Source organism: Antechinus flavipes, chromosome 2 (genome assembly GCF_016432865.1).
Source record: "Antechinus flavipes isolate AdamAnt ecotype Samford, QLD, Australia chromosome 2, AdamAnt_v2, whole genome shotgun sequence".
NCBI lineage: Eukaryota > Metazoa > Chordata > Mammalia > Dasyuromorphia > Dasyuridae > Antechinus > Antechinus flavipes.
This window is the reverse complement of record NC_067399.1, coordinates 324,358,008-324,377,871: the sequence shown is the minus strand read 5'-3', so window position 1 is coordinate 324,377,871 and position 19,864 is coordinate 324,358,008. Positions and strand designations below refer to the sequence as shown.

At 35.1% G+C, this 19,864-nt stretch overlaps 1 protein-coding gene across 1 annotated transcript in view; it reads left to right on the top strand.

The window, feature by feature from the left end:
* LOC127549549 (cytochrome c oxidase assembly protein COX16 homolog, mitochondrial) overlaps positions 1-19,864 on the top strand; it is a 113,979-nt gene that overhangs the window by 13,759 nt on the left and 80,356 nt on the right. Inside the window, exon 2 of the mRNA XM_051977696.1 lies at positions 17,893-17,964. Within this exon, the coding sequence (XP_051833656.1) occupies positions 17,893-17,964 (72 nt within the window). The remainder of the gene's footprint in view (positions 1-17,892; positions 17,965-19,864) is intronic.

The following is a 19,864-nucleotide window of genomic DNA, read 5'->3' as shown; positions in this document are numbered from 1 at the left end:
TAGTTTATTTTATTGTGCTTCACTTTATTGCACTTCACAGATAGTATTTTTTTTTTTTTTTACAAATTGAAAGTTGATGGCAACCTTCCATCAAGCAAGTCTGTTGATGCCATTTTTCTAATAGTATATGTTCATGTTGTGTCTCTATGCCACATTTTGGTAATTCTTGCAGTATTTCAAACTTTCCTTATATTATGATGATCTGTGATCAGTAGTCTTTGATGTTACTACTGTAACTGTTTTGAGATGCCATGAATCATGCCCGTGTACTGTGTTAATATAAATCAAAAGCTGTGTATGTTCTGACTGTTGACCAGGTGTTCTTTTGCCTCCTTTCCTTGGGACTTCTTATTCTGAGACACAACAATATTGAAATTAGATCAGTGAATAACTCTACAATGGCCTTTTTAAGTGTTAAAGTGAAAGGAAGAGTAAATTTGGTAAACTTCATTATTGTCTTTTTAAAAGAAATTGCCACAGCCACCTTAGCCATCAGCAATCACTAATCCTGATCAGTCAGTGGTCATCAATATCGAGGCAAAATTCTTCACAAGGAAAAAGATGATAACTTACCAACTATTCAGAAGATGGTGGGCATATTGTGTCAATAAAGTATATTTTAATTAAGTTATACATTTAAAAATATACTTTGCATGCTTAATAAACTTCTGCATAATGTAATCATAACTTTTACATATATTGGGAAACCAAAAAATTCACTTTTCTCTGGAACTGAACCTACAATATCTCCAAGATATGCCTGCATATGTAACATATGTGTGTGTGTGTATACACACACACACACACACACACACACACACACATATATTGTTTGTTATTGATATTGAATTATTTTCAATTGTGTCCAACTATCTTGGCAAAGAATGGCGATTTGCCATTTCTTTCTCCATCTCATTTTACAGATGAGGAAAATAAGACGAACAAGGTTAGGTGACCTGCCCAGTCACATGGCTCTTACCGGTCTGAGACCACATTTGAGCTCAGGAGGAGGAATCTTCCTGACTCCAGACCCAGCATTCTGCACTATGGTGACACCTAGCTGCCTTGAATATGTGTGTGTGTATACATACACACACACTTTTTATACATATGTATAATTATATAATATGTGTAATTATATATACATATACACACATATACATAAGTGTGTGTGTGTGCCCCTTAAACTTCAGTCTCATACAATCACTTTTTGTTGTACATTTCAAACTGGATGTCATATAGAAATCTTAAATTTTAAATGTCCAAAACTGAATTCATTATATTTCTTCCTAAATCCTGTTTTCCAAATCTCCCTATTTCTTTTGAAGGCACAACCATCTTCCATTCTCCCAGGTTTCTAATCTTAGACACTTCATTCTTCTTTACCACATATATCCAATCATTCATAACATCTCTTGCATCTGACCCCTTCTGTCCTTTCCTATAGATTCCACTTTAGTATAGACCTTCATCTTCCCTCTTAGATTATTGCTACTGACTCTAATTGGTCCCCTTACCATTCTGGTCTGTCCTACTCACTTCTGCCAAAGTAATTTTCCTTAAGCACCGAACTGATCATGTGACTCCTCTATTCAATCATCTCTAGTGGCTTCCTATTGCCTCTAGGATAAAAATATAACCTTTATTTAGCTTTTAAAGCTCTAGGTCCTAGCCTGCCTTATCAAATTCATTACACTTTACTCCCCCTAACTTTAAAAGTCAGCTAAACTGGCCTTTTTATCCTTCACATCCCACATTCCAGTTTTTGTCTTTGGGTACTTGTTCTGATTTTCTCATAGTGATCCTTATTTCCCTCTTGTAGAACCCCTCTCTTCTTTGAGATGTAACTCCAGCACTATTTTCTGCACAAAGCATTTACAGTTTTCCCCCGAATACTAGTGTCCTCTTTCACCATCTACTTTGTATCTTTGCATCCTCTTTCACCTTCTACTTTGTATCTTTGTATCTATGTGGCAGATACTTGGATTCTTTAAACTTTGTTTTTATGTTCTAAATTTACATGTGTCTTTGTTTCTCCTATGTGTGAAGATGTGAATTCTCTTTAAATTGGGATTTTTTCATTCTTTATATTTGTATAATCTAGCATAGAACCCAACAGTGTTGGGCATATAATAAGAACTTAATAAATACTTTTTTGATTTATTTGTCTTCTCTATTTCTTAAAATGAATGAATGAATGAAATAAAAAAGCTGTCCAGAAATGGTTATTCTTGATAATGAAACAACATTAGGGACATTAGTTCACCTACTTAGTGTATGAAACCAAAAGGCATAATCAGCTTCACAGGAAAACCACTCCTTTCGTATATATGTGTGTATTTATATTCATAAAGTTATTGTGAAGCTCAAAAATATCAAGTATGTTGAACACTTTTTAGGTTTTAAGGTACTTATCTGAATGTCAGTTGTTGCTTGATGATATTATCATCACCACTTTGGAAATAATTTAAAACTTCATCCTTCTGATAAATCAGTTGCCATGTAATGGTTTTAGAATGGGTTGGATCTTATTCTTAGCAAGCTCAGATTTCTGAGTTGAAAATATAATTTCATGTTTGCTATTTCACTCAATCAATCAACATTTATTTTTAAAATGAGCTCATTGTATTTCATTTGACTCCCCAGAATTCATCAGTTAATAATAATTTTTTGAAATGCTTGACAGTTCCTTTTATATGCATAAAATATACATACCTGTGTTTAGATTTGTAAGGGTTGGTTTGCAACATCGCTACATTATTAGGAAAGGCCATTTTTCCTCACTGTTTCCTCAAACTAATATAAATTGTTAGACATCAAACGTGATCAGAGCTATGTCATAGAGATTGTTTTCTTCATTTGAATAGTTTTGAATGGCAGCAGCCACTTTTAAGAAGAGAGGTCTTTTAAAACTCTCCTGATATCTAGAAGCTGTGTTATATGCCAAAACTTTCTTTGATAAAACTGAGAGTAGCAGCAATCAGGGACTTGGGTTTCATAATATTGTTTGCTGAGATAAGAATGATTTCAACTTAATTTCCTGTTGACATGTGAATCATTAGCCAGTATTTGCCTTGCATATTGTGCATTTATTATTTTCACAAGCTTCGCTCACAAAGTTGGACCTGCAGCACAACTAATAGTGCATTAATGAAAATCCAGGTGCCAAAAGTTTGATTTCTGAAACCTGGCAAACCCTTTTTCCGCTGAATTATTCTAAGACTTTAATTAGGTCCTTTATATAGTGATGTTGGAATTAGCCAACAGGGTGTTGTTAGTTTCCCAATAAGAATTTTGAAAATGGGGAAAATAAATCCTACATCTAGGAAATTACAGCTCCCCCAATGCTAGTAAATTTGAAAAAGGCAAAGGGAGAAAAATATTGAGTAAAAATAGAAACAAGAATGGAGGCCTAGGTAAAAGCTTGTATCTCTTTTGATCTCTCAATGCTAATGAGAAATTGAGAAATCTTTATAGATAAATAACTACGGAATATAAATTTTACCAGGTAGTTGTAAGGTATCAAGGTCATTTGGTACCCTTGTGTTGTTTTTGGCATTCCAGGTGATTGCAGAAGATTCTCACTGAATCTTATTCTTCTTGCCATAATTCAAGGCTACAAGTCAAATACTAAATCTTATTGGTGTATGTAAACATGTACCCCATCAGTTGGTTTGAGAAAGATACAAAATAATTAATGATTTGGTTTATTTTCATGTTATATGGTCATTATAGGCAACAATAAATAATATTGTATCAGAATTGTCTTTAGCATCCGATTATGGAAGTTTGGATCTGCTTTCTTTAGCTCTCTATTTCTGTGGAAAGCTCACAGCATGAAAATGATATATAATACCCAAATCATCACCCAAATCAGATATCAAAACTTAATCTACTACTATTAAACATGGGACTAGACTAAACAAATGCTTGTTTAAATAAAAATATTTTTGAGTAATAATAACAATTCATATAACTCTTTAATTTTATCTTTTTATATAGTACTTTATATGATTTTTTTTATAAAGCATTTTCTTCACAATAAATCTGTGAGGTAGTTTTTCTGGGTTCAAGGGGCTATTTTTTTTTGCAAAGTTGAAGAGGTAATTAATCTCTCATCCATTTCTGACAATTTAGTAACAAAGGCTATCTGATATTTGTAGATAGTTGCCCTACAAGCTTAGATATTTTAGCAAGATGGTAGATTTTGAGTGAAGGAGGAGGTATTATCAAGGAATTATCAAGTTATCAAGGGCAACACCCTCTTTTATAAAATTAGAAAACTGTGACCCAGAAAGCTTTAGTGAGTCTACCTGGTCAGGTAGAAGAGGCAGATGAGGATCTGAATTCAGGATTGCTGATTCTAAAAAAAACCTGCTTTGTACCACCCTGGTGCAGCTAACTAGGTCTTCATTGAAAAGCAAGAGCTAAAAACATTTCTACCTGACTGAAATCAGTCCCTTGCCCATTATTGGTGCCCATGAAAATGCCAGGGTCCACAGATTATGAAATGCTAGTAGCTCACATGATGGCCTAGCTTCCATGGCTTTTATAACTTAAGTGGCTTGCTTTTTGGAGTTTATCCCAGTTTCGCTTGGGACTTTCTAGTATTTTAATTAGTGAAGAGACAAGGTATTTGCTTCCTTTCTGTATTTTGAAATTTGCTTGGGGGTGTGGGTATTTAGAAAAGAAAGGAAAGTAAGGGCATGGTATCTGATACCCCTTTTTATGTTTTGTGTACACTGAAAAGAAGATACAGACTTGTTCTCAGGGCCTTGACCTAGAGTTTTTGAGACTCTTTTATCTGTGTATTCTCAGAGCTAAGAATCTTTACAAGTGTACACAAATGATCTTCATTTATTCTATTGCAGTGCTTAAAACATTTGTTGGTTGATAAGTTGTCTTTCCTTCTTGAAGAGAATCAAAATGGTATCACTTTTAGAGTCAAGTTAGTGTATCTGACTGACTGAGCAGATGAATATGAGCTCTGCTTATCTTCTAAGCTGATTCAATTCTGCTTTGCTCATAGGGTACAGCACCTTCTCCAATGAGGGCATGCCATGCTGGGCACTCCAGTGCTAGTGTCTCCATGTTATATAACCAATTTTAAAGTTCTTAAGAGACCTTGAGATTGTCCTTGTATCACTTTTTCTGATCACCATGTGAGTGCTTGGCTTGTGTGAGAGCTTCATATAGTCTTTTTGACAAGAGTATGTTTAGCATTTGAGCAATGTGGCCAGCCCAATGGAGTTGTGCTCTTTGCAGTAGAGTTTAAACGTTTGGCAGTTTAATTCAAGAAAGAACCTTAATGTCTAATGTCTTATCTTGCTAGGTGATCTTCAGAGTCTTCCTAAGACAATTCAAATAGAAGTGATTCAGTTTCTTGCCATGATGCTGGTATACAGCCCAGGTTTCACAAGTGTACAACAATGAGCTCAGCACAATGGCTCTGTAGACCTTCAGTTTGGTAGTCTGTCTAATACCTCTCTTCTCCTACATTTTCCTTTGGAGACTCCCAAACCCTGAGCTAGTTCTGACAATGCCTGTGTTAATTTCATTATCAATGTGGACATCCCTGGAAAGTATATTGCTAAGGTAAGAGGACTTATCCATAGCATTCAGAAACTCTCCATTTGCTGTAACTGATGATTTCACATATATAAGGTGTGGTGCTGGTTGATGGAAAACCTGTTTTCTTTATTTTAGTTGTTAGGCCAGAATTAGCACAAGAGGCAGAGAATCAATCCATGCTTCTTTGCATCTCTTTGCAACATGGAGATTTCATTGAGTGCATAATCATCTGCAAACAAAAAATCATGCATCAGCACTCCTTCCTCTTTAGTTTTGGCTTGTAGCCTTTTAAAAATTGAAGAATCCACCATCAGTGAAGTAATGATACCCTTATTTGTGCTTATTTAAGATATTTGACAACAAGAATGTAAACATCATGATAAAAAGCATGGGAGCAAATATATAGCTTTTCACTCTATTAGTGTCTAAGAAAGCTTAAGAGCATTGTCCATTGTCCAGAACTTGGACAAGCAAACCATCATTAAATTGATGTACTGAACTTCTCTGGATAATCAAATTTTGATGTAATTGTCTTTCTTCTTCTTTTTTTTTTTCTTTCTTTTCTTTTCTTTTTTTTTTTTTGGCTGAGGCAATTGGGGTTAAGTGAGTTGCCTGGAGTCACATAGCTAGGAAGTATTAAGTGTCTGAGGACAGATTTGAACTCAGGTCCTCCTGACTTCAGGGCTGGTGCTCTATCCACTGTATCACCTAGCTGCCCCTGATGTAATTTTCCATAATCCCTCACAACTGACAGCTCCAAGGAACATATAGGAATGCCTGAGTAGCAAAGAAGAAAGCATGTAACATAAAAAGTATTACAAGTGTAGGTTGGGGCCAGTGGTGGTTTTATCAGGGGATCAATTGAGTTTTCCCCATCCACTTGATGAAATTACTGAGTGGAACAGACAGTAACTGTGAGGTTTTAAGATTTTAACCCTTTTACTCTTTCAGTGATTGTATTCATGGCTTATAAACCTTAAGCAACTCACTCTGAGTGACCCAATGAAAGTAGCCATCAAGTCTAGGAAACTGGGAGTAGCCCATTCATATCTTTTAAAGAATGTATCCCTTTCAGACTTTGATGGACTAGTGTAAATAAATATTTAGATTCCATTAGGAGGTATGAAGAAGTTTTTTAATCAACTTGATGGAATTATAGTATAATTCATATAGAAATAATTCATTTCCCACTGTATTCCCTATTTCTCTACCTTGCCCCAGAAAGCTCTTCATCCTAAAAACCTCACTCTAGTCCTAACATTCACACATTTAGAAATACTCTCTTTCTGATTGGGTGGTTCTCCCCAAAGTTTCATTTAATGAGGATACCCAGCCAGGTCTTTCTTTCTTATCAGGCTTCATTCTATACTTCTCTACTATGGCTGGAGACCTTGTCACATCTCTCTCCCCCTTTTCAGCTTGTTTTAATATGTGTGTCCCCCCCATACCCTCATTAGAATGTAAGCTCCATATTGTGTATATTTGCCTATATTTGTATGCCCACCATTCACAGGGTGTCTGATGCATAGTAAATCTTTAATAGATGCTTTTTAACCGAATGAATAATAGGCAAACTAATCATCATTGGCTTTCTGAAGGATCAGAAGAGGTGGTTTCAGTTTGAGTTCCAACTTTGAATGCCTAGTTCTGTATTACTGGGGAAATCGTTTCACTTGTCTTAACCTCGGTTTTCTTTTTTACAGAATGAAGGAGTTGGATTATATGAATGTCAGGCTTCCTTCTATCTTTGATTAATTTAAATGATACTATTGTGACCAATTCATTGTGGTGACCAGATCAACTAGTAGTATCAAAAAAAATTTAAAAACTTGATAATCAGAAAAATATACAGATGAACAATGAGATGAAGCACACAATATTAGAGGGTATTTTATCAGAATAGGATACCTATAACTTCAACTGTTCTTTATTGGATGCTCCCTTTATATTTGCTTTTTTAAGTTTACTTTCTCTCTCTACTAATTTTTTCCTTCTTAACTTATAAAAATTGTGCCCATTGTACATATAGGGCTTCTGTTACCTAAATGAAAGAAATGGAGCTCTCAACATGAATGTATCTCTATTTGGTTTCTAGTGGCTTTATAATTATCTGTGTGAAATCATTATGGATAATAATGAAAAGTAAACTGACTTGTCAGGCACTTAAATAAATATACTTAGAAACTTTGCTTCCAATAAAGACCCCTCATCACTTCCTGAATATTGCAAAATGTAACTTTTACCTTTTTCCAGGGAAATTATTCCCCTTTTTGGGGGTGGGGAAGTTTCAGAATTAAAAAAAAATAAATCTAAGGCTTCTGTCTTAAATTTCTCCGTTCTTAAGGCATTTTTTACCCTTATAAACTAGAGTAGACACTTGGGCAAAGAGATTAAAATCTTTGTGACCCTAGAGCTGAAATATGGAACAGAACAATCCTTATTCTAGAGGTAAACTATAACAAAATGAAGGGAGATGGAGAAATTGTTTAAGGAATTTTTTTGTGAATACTTTCAGTTTTCTTAAAGAATTTAATCTGTAGCACTTGTTAGCCATCTTCTTTATATAGGCCACTACACTCGATGTTTTCAGCTCATGGAAAAAAGCAGAAAAAGGTGGGCCTACCTGTATGGAATCTAAAGTCTAGTTGGGTAGATTAACACAACCAGCTAAGCATGATAATAGTGTTGGGATACAAGAATGATAAAAACATAGTTTCTTCCAATGTGCAATAGATGTGTACGGAGGGAGGGATGAGAAATATTTAAAAAGCTGACATAAAAATAAGCATAGTGGCTTAATCTACTTAATTGAAAAAATTGAAACCATTCTATGGGAACTCCCGTGATGCTCTCTTTCTGTGTGGGTCAAAGTCTTTAGCATTATCACTCACTCCTGTATCAGAGAAGATAGACTTCCTTCTTTTTAATGCTGATCCTTGTAGCTGTACTCTTGATTAATAATAACAATAATAGCTAGTATTTCTATAGTACTTTAAGGTTTACAAAGCACTTTATATATATCAATTTCTTTGATTCTCATAATAATTTTGTGAGATAGGTCCTGTTATTATCCCTCTTTTACAGGTGAGGAAACCAAGGAACAGATTTTTCTAGGGTCACATACTTGAGAAGTCTGAGGCAGGATTCAAACACAGGTCCTCATAACTTCAAATTGTGTCCTTTATTCACAATGCCACCTAGATTCTAGTCTCTTCTACTCTCTCTACCTTTTTCTTATCTGTCTACAAATATAATAATAATAATAATAGCTAACATTTACACAGTACTTACTGTGTGCCAGGACACTTTACAAATGTTATCTCATTTGATCTTCACAACAACCTTGGGAGGTAGGTCCTTTAATTATCTCTAATTTAAAACTGAGGCAAACAGATGTTGAGTGATTTGCCCAGAGTAGCATAGCTAGTGTCTTGAGATATGTGTTCATATGTATATATGCAAATATATATACACACATATTTATGAATGTTATGTATATATACATAAATAATTCTTGACACATAGTAGACATTTGATAATTGTTCATTGTCCATTGATTTCCTTAATATCAGATTCAGTAACATTTTTTTTCAGCCCTTAACATCCTTGACCTCTCTACAATATAGTTTTGCATGAACAGTATTGAATTTGGAATCAGAACAGCTGGATCCTGCCACTTATTAAAGGTGTGCCTGTGGGTGATTGTCCTTGAAGGCCCAGATCAAATGCCACCTTTTTCCATGAAACTTATCCCATTTGCCAGTTTTTCTCTCAAGTGAACTGCAGTCTTTATTATTTTTTGATCAGTATTCTCCCTTATTTATAATTTATTTATAATTTCTTTTGTAGTTATATAAATCTTTTATATAATTATTTATAATTACTACCTATAAGTTAATTTTATAAGACTTATTACTTTGTATTTCAGTTATTTATATATATGTATGTGTGTGTGTGTGTATATATATCTTTTCTAGATTGCAACCTTTTAAGAGTAAATGTTTTACTTGCTTCTCTTTGTATCTCTCCCAGCAACTAGCGAAGTCCTTGAGAGTAGGAGAAAGGCTAGACAAAAGTTCAGATGAAAAAATGATCTCAGAGTTTTAGTGGGAGGCATGCTCAATATGATTAGACATTGTGAAATGGGAGCCAGACATAGTGTCTAGAATTAGGGAGGTAATAATTCCATTATACCACCTGCTCTGTTCTATTTATTGTCTTTGCTTTTGGTTACTTCATTTTAGGAAGGATATTGATAAAGGGGATTGTTTTCCAGGTAAGAGCAACCAAGGTGGGAAGGGGTTTGAAAACTGTCCCATGTGATGATTAGTTGAAAGGACTGGGAATATTTAGGTTGAAGAAGAGAAGACTTGTGGGAGATATAATAGATGTTTTCAAGTATTTGAAGGGCTTTTTTGTGGGAAAGGAGTGACATTTGTTTTGTTTATATGTAGATGTAGAAATGGGATCAATTAGTAGAATTTACAGATGAGTAGCTTTGGACTTAGTGTAAAGAAGAAGCCCCCTAGCGATTCAAACTATCCTAACTGGGATGGGTTGCTGTGGCAGGTTGTATTACTTGTCCTGGCCACAGTCTGATCTAAATGCCCACCCCTCGGTGGCGGCCAGCTCACCTGCCTTTGGGCTCTAACCCAGATCATAGAGAGACAGACCAACCAGGAGGTGCAAACATTCTTTATGTGAATAGTCACCCTCTCAGTGGGGATAGCAGGAAGCAAGAGGGCAGGAGCTCAAGAGATCGGAGTTCTGCCCAAGGCTGTGTATTTATACTGCTTCTCTTCCAGGATTGCCCATGCCCAGCTCACTCAGAACTGTGTAGGTGGAGCCCCAAAAGGGCGGCTTCTGGAGTTAGTGCTGCATCCCAGGAGGAGATCTAGCAAGAGGACACGCTCCTCGCCATCTCAAGAAACCTGTAGCAGTTTCTTAACACAACCTCCTGCCTCAGAGGCCAAGCCCCTTTTTACCTCTTGGGCCCACCCTACCAGCTAAAGTGGATACAGGCTCTATGACACATCTCAAAGAGAGAGCAGTGCCTCTTTGCCTCTAACACTTACTGTTGAAAGTCTTTAAAGATACTAGGTGTGGATTTTACTGGGTGATCTCTGGGCCCATTTTGTATCCCCAATACTTAGCATAAGGCTTGGCACAGAATAGGAAGAGATATATTGACTCTCTGAAGTCATTTAATTTGTTTGAGTCTTAATAACTTTTTTAAAAAGTAAAAATCAAGGTTTTCTTTGTTTTTCAAGCTCCTTGTTTGTAGCATTTGTGTAAAAACATTTTTTTTCAATAGTATTTTCACCTTTGCAAAACCTTGTGTTCCAGATTTTTCTCCCTCTCTTTCCCGTCCTTCTTCCCCAAGACAGCAAGCAACCCAATACAGGTTAAATGTGGGCATATTTCCATATTAGTCAAGAAAAATCAGATCAAAAGGGCAAAATCATGATAAAAAATTTCAAACAAACAAACGACAACAGCAACAACAAAAAGGTGAAAATTATGCTTTGATCTATATTCAGTCTCCATAGTTCTCTTTCTGAATGTGAATGGCATATTCCATCTCAAGTCTATCGGAATTGCCTTAATCACCTCATTGTTGATCATCACATAATCTTGTTATGGTGTACAGTGTTCTCTTGGTTCTATTTATTTTAGTCAGCATCAGGTCATGTGATTCTTTCTAGGCTTTTCTGAAATCAACCTGCTCATCATTTTTATAAAAGAATAATATTCCATTACTTTTACATATCATAATTTATTCAGCCATTTCCCAACTGATGGGCATCCACTTAATTTCCAGTTCCTTGCCACTACAAAAAGGGCATGCAAAAGCATTTTTAAATTTAAACTTTTTTTTAAAAAGAATACCTTGACTTTGACATCCAATCAAATGAAAGAATTTGGCTTTTAGGATATCAAATACTGGATAAATATGAAGCTTATAATTTATTAATCTTTTAAAAAAAATTACACTATGTCATTGTATGGGTGACTTGTATTATGTATATCTTTTAAAGCCTGACAATACTATGTAATCATTGTAGCTCATGCATATTCTCTTTCTTGACTAAGTTTGTCTTGAGTAGGAGTATCTCTCATGCCACTGTTTTTGGTAGTTGTTAATTGTGAGCCATAATCTCTGCAAAATGGGAATAATACTTATACTGCTAAATTTGTTGAGGGCCCAGTCAGGAAATTAACTTGAAGATATTAATTATAAATAAGATAATTATATAAAAGAAATATATAGCCACAAAAGAAATTATAAATAAGAGAAAATGCTGATCAATTACAAGGAAAATACTTTGTAAATCTTAAAGTTCCATATGAAATATTAATAATAATTATTTTGTTATTATTAGCCTTCTGCCTTTTTGACCTCAAGTACCACATTCTAACCACTCCTTCTCTTGTTATTCTTCTTTGTCTTAGCCAATTAAGGAAGATATTTTCTAAGTGTTGACTTTCTTTTCTCTCTGCACTCTCTCCCTTAGAAATCACCTTCTTTTTTACGCTTCAATAATCATTTCTATGTAGATGATTCCCAACCAATCACCAAGCATTTGTTAAGTGCTTATAGTTGACTAGGTACTGTACTAAGCACTTGGCATATAAAGAGAGGCAAAAGCAATCCTTGTCTTAAAGGAGCTTACATTCCAAAGGGTGATTTTATGTATATATAATGCATACATACATACATACATATATAATATGTGTACATATATATAAGGTACAGTAAGATACATAGAGAATAGATAGGTTATCTGTTTTGAAATACCTAATAGGCAATTGGTGATGCAGACTGAAGCTTAGAACAGACTAAGGGATAGAAATAAAGATCTGGGAATCAGTGCTTATGGACATGATAATTAAATTGATAGAAGGTGATGAGAGAAAAGGACTTGAGAATGAGACTTGGAGATATGAAATATCAAAGGAGGCTGAGTCGGAACAGTTTGGAAGGTAGGAAGAGAAGAAAGAGAGCAGTATAACAAAATGTCAGAGAGGAAAGATGATTCAGATGGAGAAGATGGTTAGCTGTGTCAAATGCTACAGGGAGATCAAGAAGAATGAGAATTGAGAACAGTGCCATTGTATATGGAAATATACAATGATTACTTTGATAACTTTGGAGAGAGAAGTTTCATTTTAAAGATAAGATCAGAAAGCAGTGAAAAGAGGATGTTGAAAAATATATAGTTTTTTTCAAGGAGTGTAGCAGAGAAAGGAAGGGAAAATATAGGATGATAGGTTTTTTATAAGGATGTTTAATAATTGGAGAAACATGGGTGTGTTTGTAAGCAGAAGGAAAGGAGTTAGTAAATAGGAAGAGATGGAAGATTAGAGAGAAAGGTGAGGTGAGAGAAGGGAGATTGAGAATATGGAAAGGGAGAGAATTCCTATTTCATATAGAAAGGTTGTCTTTGAAAAGAAGGCTACATCTTCATCGCAAACTGAATACTGAAAGATAATGAGGATAACGTAAGTGGGATATGAGATGAAAAAGAAGGGAAATTTCTTAAGGAATAGCTTCATTTGTACATGTAGAGTGGGATTTGCCTTGGCTAGGGGAAGGGCCACATTTTCATCAGAAATGGGAATGAAGTCAGTTAATCAGTAATTATTTATTAAACACTTATGTGCTAGACACTGTGTCTAAGCACTGGGTTACAAAGAAAGGCAGAAGGAAGTTCCTGCTCTTGGAGAACTCAATCTAATGGAGGAGACATGTAGACAACTCTGTACAAACAAGATATAGACGAGATAAATTGGAGATACTCACTAGAAGAAAGGAAGGGGAAATCAGGAAAGGCTTCTCAAAAGAAGATGGGAGTTCAGCTGGGACTTAAACGAAGCCAGGAAAATTAAGAGGTAGAGAGAATTTCAAGCATATGTGATAGTAAGTGAAAAAGCTTCTAGTCAGGAGATGGAGTATCTTGTTTTAGTCACAGCAAAGAGGGCTATATCCTTGAATTGCAGATTTTGTAGTAGAGGGCACAGGAAGGGAGAGAGGTATAAGGTGACTGAAAAGGTAGTAGTAGGGGATGAGTTTGTGATTGACTTTGAATGCCAAACAAAGTTTTATATTTGGTTCTGGAAGTGATAAGGTGACCCTAAACTTTATTGAATAGGGACAATGACATGGTCAGACTTCTGCTTTTGTAATATTGCTTTAATGGCCGAGTGGGGAATGGATTGTAGTGAGGGGAGTCTTGTGCCAGGGACACCAATCAACAGATTATTATAGTATAAGGTAACGATGACTTGCACTAAGGTGATAGCAGCAGAAGAGAGAAAAGGACACATATGAGTGATATTAAGAAGGCAAAATTCATAGAACTTGGCAGCAGATTGGATACAGGAGTGATGAGAGAGTGAGTTGTAGGTCCAGGTGACTGGGAGGACGGTAGTACTTTTAGAGAACGTTTGCAGTGGACAGATATTGAGTATCAGGTTCAGTCAAGAAACAAGAAGTGGCTCACCTTTCTGAGATCCTTTCTAACTCCTCATAAGATCCATGCATAAATCTTTTTCTAGCACCTTAGACTCACTAAAAGTATGCTGAATGTTTTTCTCCAAAACTCCCCTTCTGAGTTTATCATTTAACTCAATGGTTGAGCCCAGTGGGATTATCTTTTATACTTCCTTCTGCCTTACTTCATTTATCAAGATTTGTGAATTCTGTCTTTGCCATGTCTCTACTATCCAACTCTGTTTGCATTTTCAGTGCTTGCTATCATTATATACCATTCATTTCTACTATTGGGCTCTTAATAAGTCTTCCTAATTGTATTTTCTCCTCTCTCTTGTCAGATTTCCTTAGGAATATATGATCCTGTCATTTTGTCAGAACCTCTTAATGCTTGCCTATTGCTTACCAAATAACCTCATATTTCTTTGAGTGTCTTTTGTGATTGTATGTGTATTGTATGTGATTAGTTTTCTAACTTTATCTCATCCTGCCAGCTAAATTCCAAATAATATGAAGTTTTTGACTTCCTCCTTATACTCTTTCTGTTCCCTGTGTTTGGATTTTCCCTAGTAAATCCCTACTCATCCTTATATCCAACTCATGTGCTACCTCCCTCAGAAATTTTTCAGTGAGTCCACTTGTCTATAAAGAATTTTGTTCCCTTCCCTCTTTAGACTCATATAACATTTTGTGTTTGATCAAATAAGATATGTTCAGGAATTGGTGTTTGTAATGTCAGCCTTTTTTTTTTTGTACCTCTCATGGAGTAATTGCATTAGATTTTTATTCACCACTGAAGTTTTACTTTTATGCCACACCATGTCATTGAATTCTTAATGGTTTTGCCAAAAAGCATAAAGCCCTGTGAAATGACTTTAGAGATAGTTATAGCAAGAGATGGTTCTTGTAGCTAGCATCCGGCTCACTAAGTGCAGAGGCTTATCATCATTTTCACCACCAGATGGCATCATTCTTTGGTCACAGTACCTCATAGCAAAGGCTTCTAAGTTGTGACACCATGTGAAACAGGCAATTATAAATGCATTTAACTGTAGATATTTCCATGTTGTCATCAAACTAAGCTGCGTGATAGTAGGAACTGTATCTTATATAAACTTTAAAATATCTTACATTAATGATATATTTTTAAATTAATTGACTTAAATAAAATAGATTGCACATAGGTATGGAAAGGGTACAAAGTAAGAGTGACTATAGTCTGGTGGGATTAACTGGGGAAGGATTCAAGAAGAAGCAAAGTTTGAGAATTGCCTGAATCCATTATTACATAATTAGTCAGTTAGAAAAGACTTCAAGCTTCTGATCTTTCATTTCCTATTTCTCTGTCATATGCATCATCTACAAAGTGGCAGTTGTCTAGAGTGGTTTGAAATTACGCTAATAATGTGGATATGCATATTGGTTGGAGTTTTATAGTGTTTTATTTTTTCTTTGTATTGAATAAATATAAAAACCTCAGATGGTTGAAATGCTCATTTTTTTTTAGTGAATTGACAATAAAAGCTTCACTAGAAATTTACTGTTAATTTTTATGTAAATAGTAAAGAGAAATACTCAGACAAAGGTCCTGTTTTGAAGAGCTCAAAGACAAGAATATGAACTTTATATATTCATGCTTTGATAGATTCTGTAAAAGGAGCTTATTTATTTCTCTAGCAATCATAGGTACACAACAACTAAAGTCTAGAAGATAGACTGCCAGTTAAGTTACTGAAGGACACAAAAACACAAGTATTTTCACAAGTAGCATCAGTGATGTGGAGGGAGGGGATATTTAAGGCATAATGCTGAAGAGAACTGTGGCTTGCTCCATGAGAGTTTCATAAACCTTCAAGAAAAAGTAAATAAGATTATTTCTGCTGAGGAGATTTGTATGTGAAATAACTATATTCTAAGAGCATCTTAAAACATTAAAAAAATTTTTATTTTCCATTTAAAAAGCATTTATTTTCTTTCCCTCTTACCCTCATTTAAAAAAAAAAAGAGAAAACCCACAGTGTCCATGTTAAAATATCTATCTGTCTATCTATTTATCTATCTATCTTTTATGAATCTTGATCCATTACCTGGAAGGTAGGTAACAGGCTTTATCATTGATCTTCCAGAATTTTAGTTGTTCATTGCATTGACCAGTATTCTTAAATATTTCAAAGTTATTTGTCTTAAAACTGTTGTTATAGTGTAAATTATCCCTCTGGTTCTCCTCACTTTATTTAGCATTAGTTCATGTAAGTCTTCTAAAGTTTCTCTGCGATCTTAAAGAAGGGAAAGGGACCTGTATGTGCAAAAATGATTGTGGCAGCCTTTTTGTTGCGGCTGGAAACTGGAAATTGAATGGATGCCCATCAATTGGAGAATGGTTGGGTAAATTGTGGTATTTGTTGTGGTATTATGGAGTATTATTTTTCTGTAAGAAATGACCAGCAGGATGAATACAGAGAGGCTTGGAGAGACTTACATGAACTGATGCTAAGTGAAATGAGCAGGACCAGGAGATCATTATATACTTCAATAACAATACAATAATAACAATAACAATACTAATAAATACTATATGATGATCAATTCTGATGGACGTGGCTCTCTTCAACAATGAGATGAACCAAATCAGTTCCATTTGTTCAGTAATGAAGAGAACCAGCTATACCCAATGAAAGAACTATGAGAAATGAATATGAACCACAACATAGCATTTCCATTCCCTCTATTTTTGTCCACTTGCATTTTTGATTTCCTTCTCAGGTTCTTTTTACCTTACATTTAACTCTGATTTTTCTTGTGCAGCAAAATTACTGTATGGATATGTATACATATATTGTAGTTAACATATTCTTTAACATATCAACATGTATGGGTCTACCTGCCATCTAGGGGAGGGAGTGGGGGAAGGAGAGAAAAAGTTGGAACAGAAGGTTTTGCAAGGGTCAATGCTGAAAAATTACCCATGCATATATCTTGTAATTAAAAAACTATAATAAAAAAAATAAAGTTTCTCTGCACTGATGAGGAAGCTGATTTCAGAAAAGCCTGGAAAGATCTATATGAATTGATGTTGAGTGAGGTGAGCAGAACCAAGAGAACATTGTACACAGCAAGAACAAGATTATATGATGATCAGTTCTGATAGATATAGCTTTTTTCAATAGCGAGATGATTCAGGCTAGTTCCAATGGTCTTGTGATGGAACGTGCCATCCGTATCCAGAGAGAGAACTATGGAGACTGAATGTGAATCAAAACACAGTGTTTTCACTTTTTTTGTGTGTGTGTGTGTGTGTTATTATTTGTTTTTTTCCTTTCTCTCTCTCTCTCTTTTATTTTTTGATCTAATTTTTTTTTTTTTGCTCAGCATGACAAATATGAAAATATGTTTAGAGGAATCGCACATGTTTAACCTGAAACAGATTGCTTGCTATCTTGAGGAGGAGGAGAGGGAAAGGAGAGGGAGAAAAATTTGGAACATAAGGTTTTGTAAAGGTGAATACTGAAAACTTATCATAGCGTATATTTAGAAAAAATAAAATACTATTACAATAATAAAAATGTTTTAAATGCACGAACTCTTTTTCTTCTTTGATCTCCTTGGGGTACATACATAGTAGTTGCAGAGTACTTCCTAAAGATCTTACATGATAATAAGCTGAAGGTAATAGCTTCAAGCTGGAAAGATGGATATAAACATTCTGGTCTTATTATCTTTTAAACCTGCCGTGTTATCTTTCCTTGTCTTATACAGTAGCTCTGATTCAAAGAAAACTTGTTATTCTGCTTTTCTGACCATATTTTCCCTTTGTTTTCATGTTTTAGGTACTCATTGTTGGAGGTTCTTTTGGTCTCCGGGAGTTTTCTCAAATTCGTTATGATGCAGTGAAGGCTAAGGTAAGAGTGTCTGTTGGAAAAGAGCTGTAATCAGAGTTGACAAAATGTGTATGTGGTGAGAATATATATACTACAGGAAGAATAACTTTAATATTGGAAATTCTGCTTTTATAACAGACAGCTTCTTTTATCAAGGACTTAGTGGCCTTGCTAGCTCCTTTCCAAGCAGCATCATGTCTCATTGCCCATGGTTTCTATTCCTGCCACTTCTGAGTCACTGGGTAGCCTTGAGTCTATTTCCTAATCTTTAAAATGACAATAGTTATCGCATACAAGGTCATTGTAAAGATTTATGATGTGTTTTAAGGTATTCAGCAATTCTGCACTCTATTTATTGAAAGAATCTATGTCTAAAGGTATTTTGGTACAAAATAAGCCTCAGCAGAGTTGGTGTTAGGCTTTAATGAAAACCAAAGAATAGAGACAGTTATTTTAGTTCCTAAAATATAGTTAATTAAACAGTCTATATTAATAGATTGTTTAAATAATCATAGATTTGTACATCTTCTGTAGTTGTTGTATATTAACATTTTGTGCAACTATTATAAAATCCAGACCAAATTTCACACAAGAATGATATATACCTTTAAAGAGAGATACATATTTGATGTCTGTAATATAGACAGGCAGAATATTTCTTAATTTTTCCTTTCTAGGAAGCTTTCTTAGCAAACTTCATTACTGTTGGGTGGGAAAATAAAATTTGTATTTGAGAATAGCATCATCTTTGTTCTCAAAGACAAACCCCTTCCCCCCAAACTATAAGCTCATTTATTCAGCATTAAACCAATATTTATTAAACTCCAGTGATGTACAAAATACTATGATAGATGCTAAGAGAGATAATAAGTTAGAAGAGATTTTCCTTGACCTCATAGAGCTGACAGTCTACTAGCAGTTTAAGACACAAGCTAAGATAAGCACAATACATGATATTCTTTAATCAATAGATTAAATCAGTAGAATCAGTAGATTCAAAACAGAGTACTATGTGAGGTCAGTGGGGGAAATTTGTTACTATTATAGGGTAATCAGGGAGAATTTCTTGGAGAAAATGGCATTTGGATTAGGCTTTAAAAAACACATATATTAAGGCTAGTTTGGAGGGTTGGGAGAGAAAGTGGTGGTAAAAATATCTATTGGAAGATATTTTGTAGGAGTCAAGTAAGGTAGCAATGGAAAACCTGTTCAGGGATGATGACATTATGTTGTGATATGAGAGCCACCTACCAGTGGCTGCTGGAGGTCTAACTCAGACCTGTAGAATGGATCGTGTGAGAGAATGATGATGATGCAAGGAGATTGAGAGGCAATTGTGTTGTCTCTCCTTTTCCCTCTGCCTCCAATTTATTTCATTCCCAATCCACAAGGAACACCTGCATCAGCAAAGGCTGCTTTGCAACTTCTTCAAGTGTTATAATCCACAACTGCAGAGGCTCTTGTAGAGTTGACCTACCCCTTCACCTAGGCATGGTCCTTAATAACATTAGAATAGAGAAGAGGAGAGATATTGTGGAACTAGAATCAATAAGACTTGGTAACTGATTGTCTATAAGAGATAAAGAAGGGGAACAGTCAAAGATAAAACCAGTATCCCATGTATTCCTCTTAGATTGTAAGTTATTGAGGAGTTGCTGATCTATCTGTCTATATATATTCAAAGTCTTTTTTTTTTTTTTTTTACTGAGGCAATTGGGGTAAAGTGACTTGCCCAGGGTCACACAGCTAGGAAGTGTTAAGTGTCTGAGGCTGGATTTAAACTCAGGGTCTTCTGATTTCAGAGTCAGCACTCTATCCACTGCACTATTTAGCTGCCCCTCTATTCAAAATCTTAGGGCAGTTTTAAGCTTAAAAACTCACCAAGCCTTTTGAGACAACCCTATATAACCTCAAGGTCTGA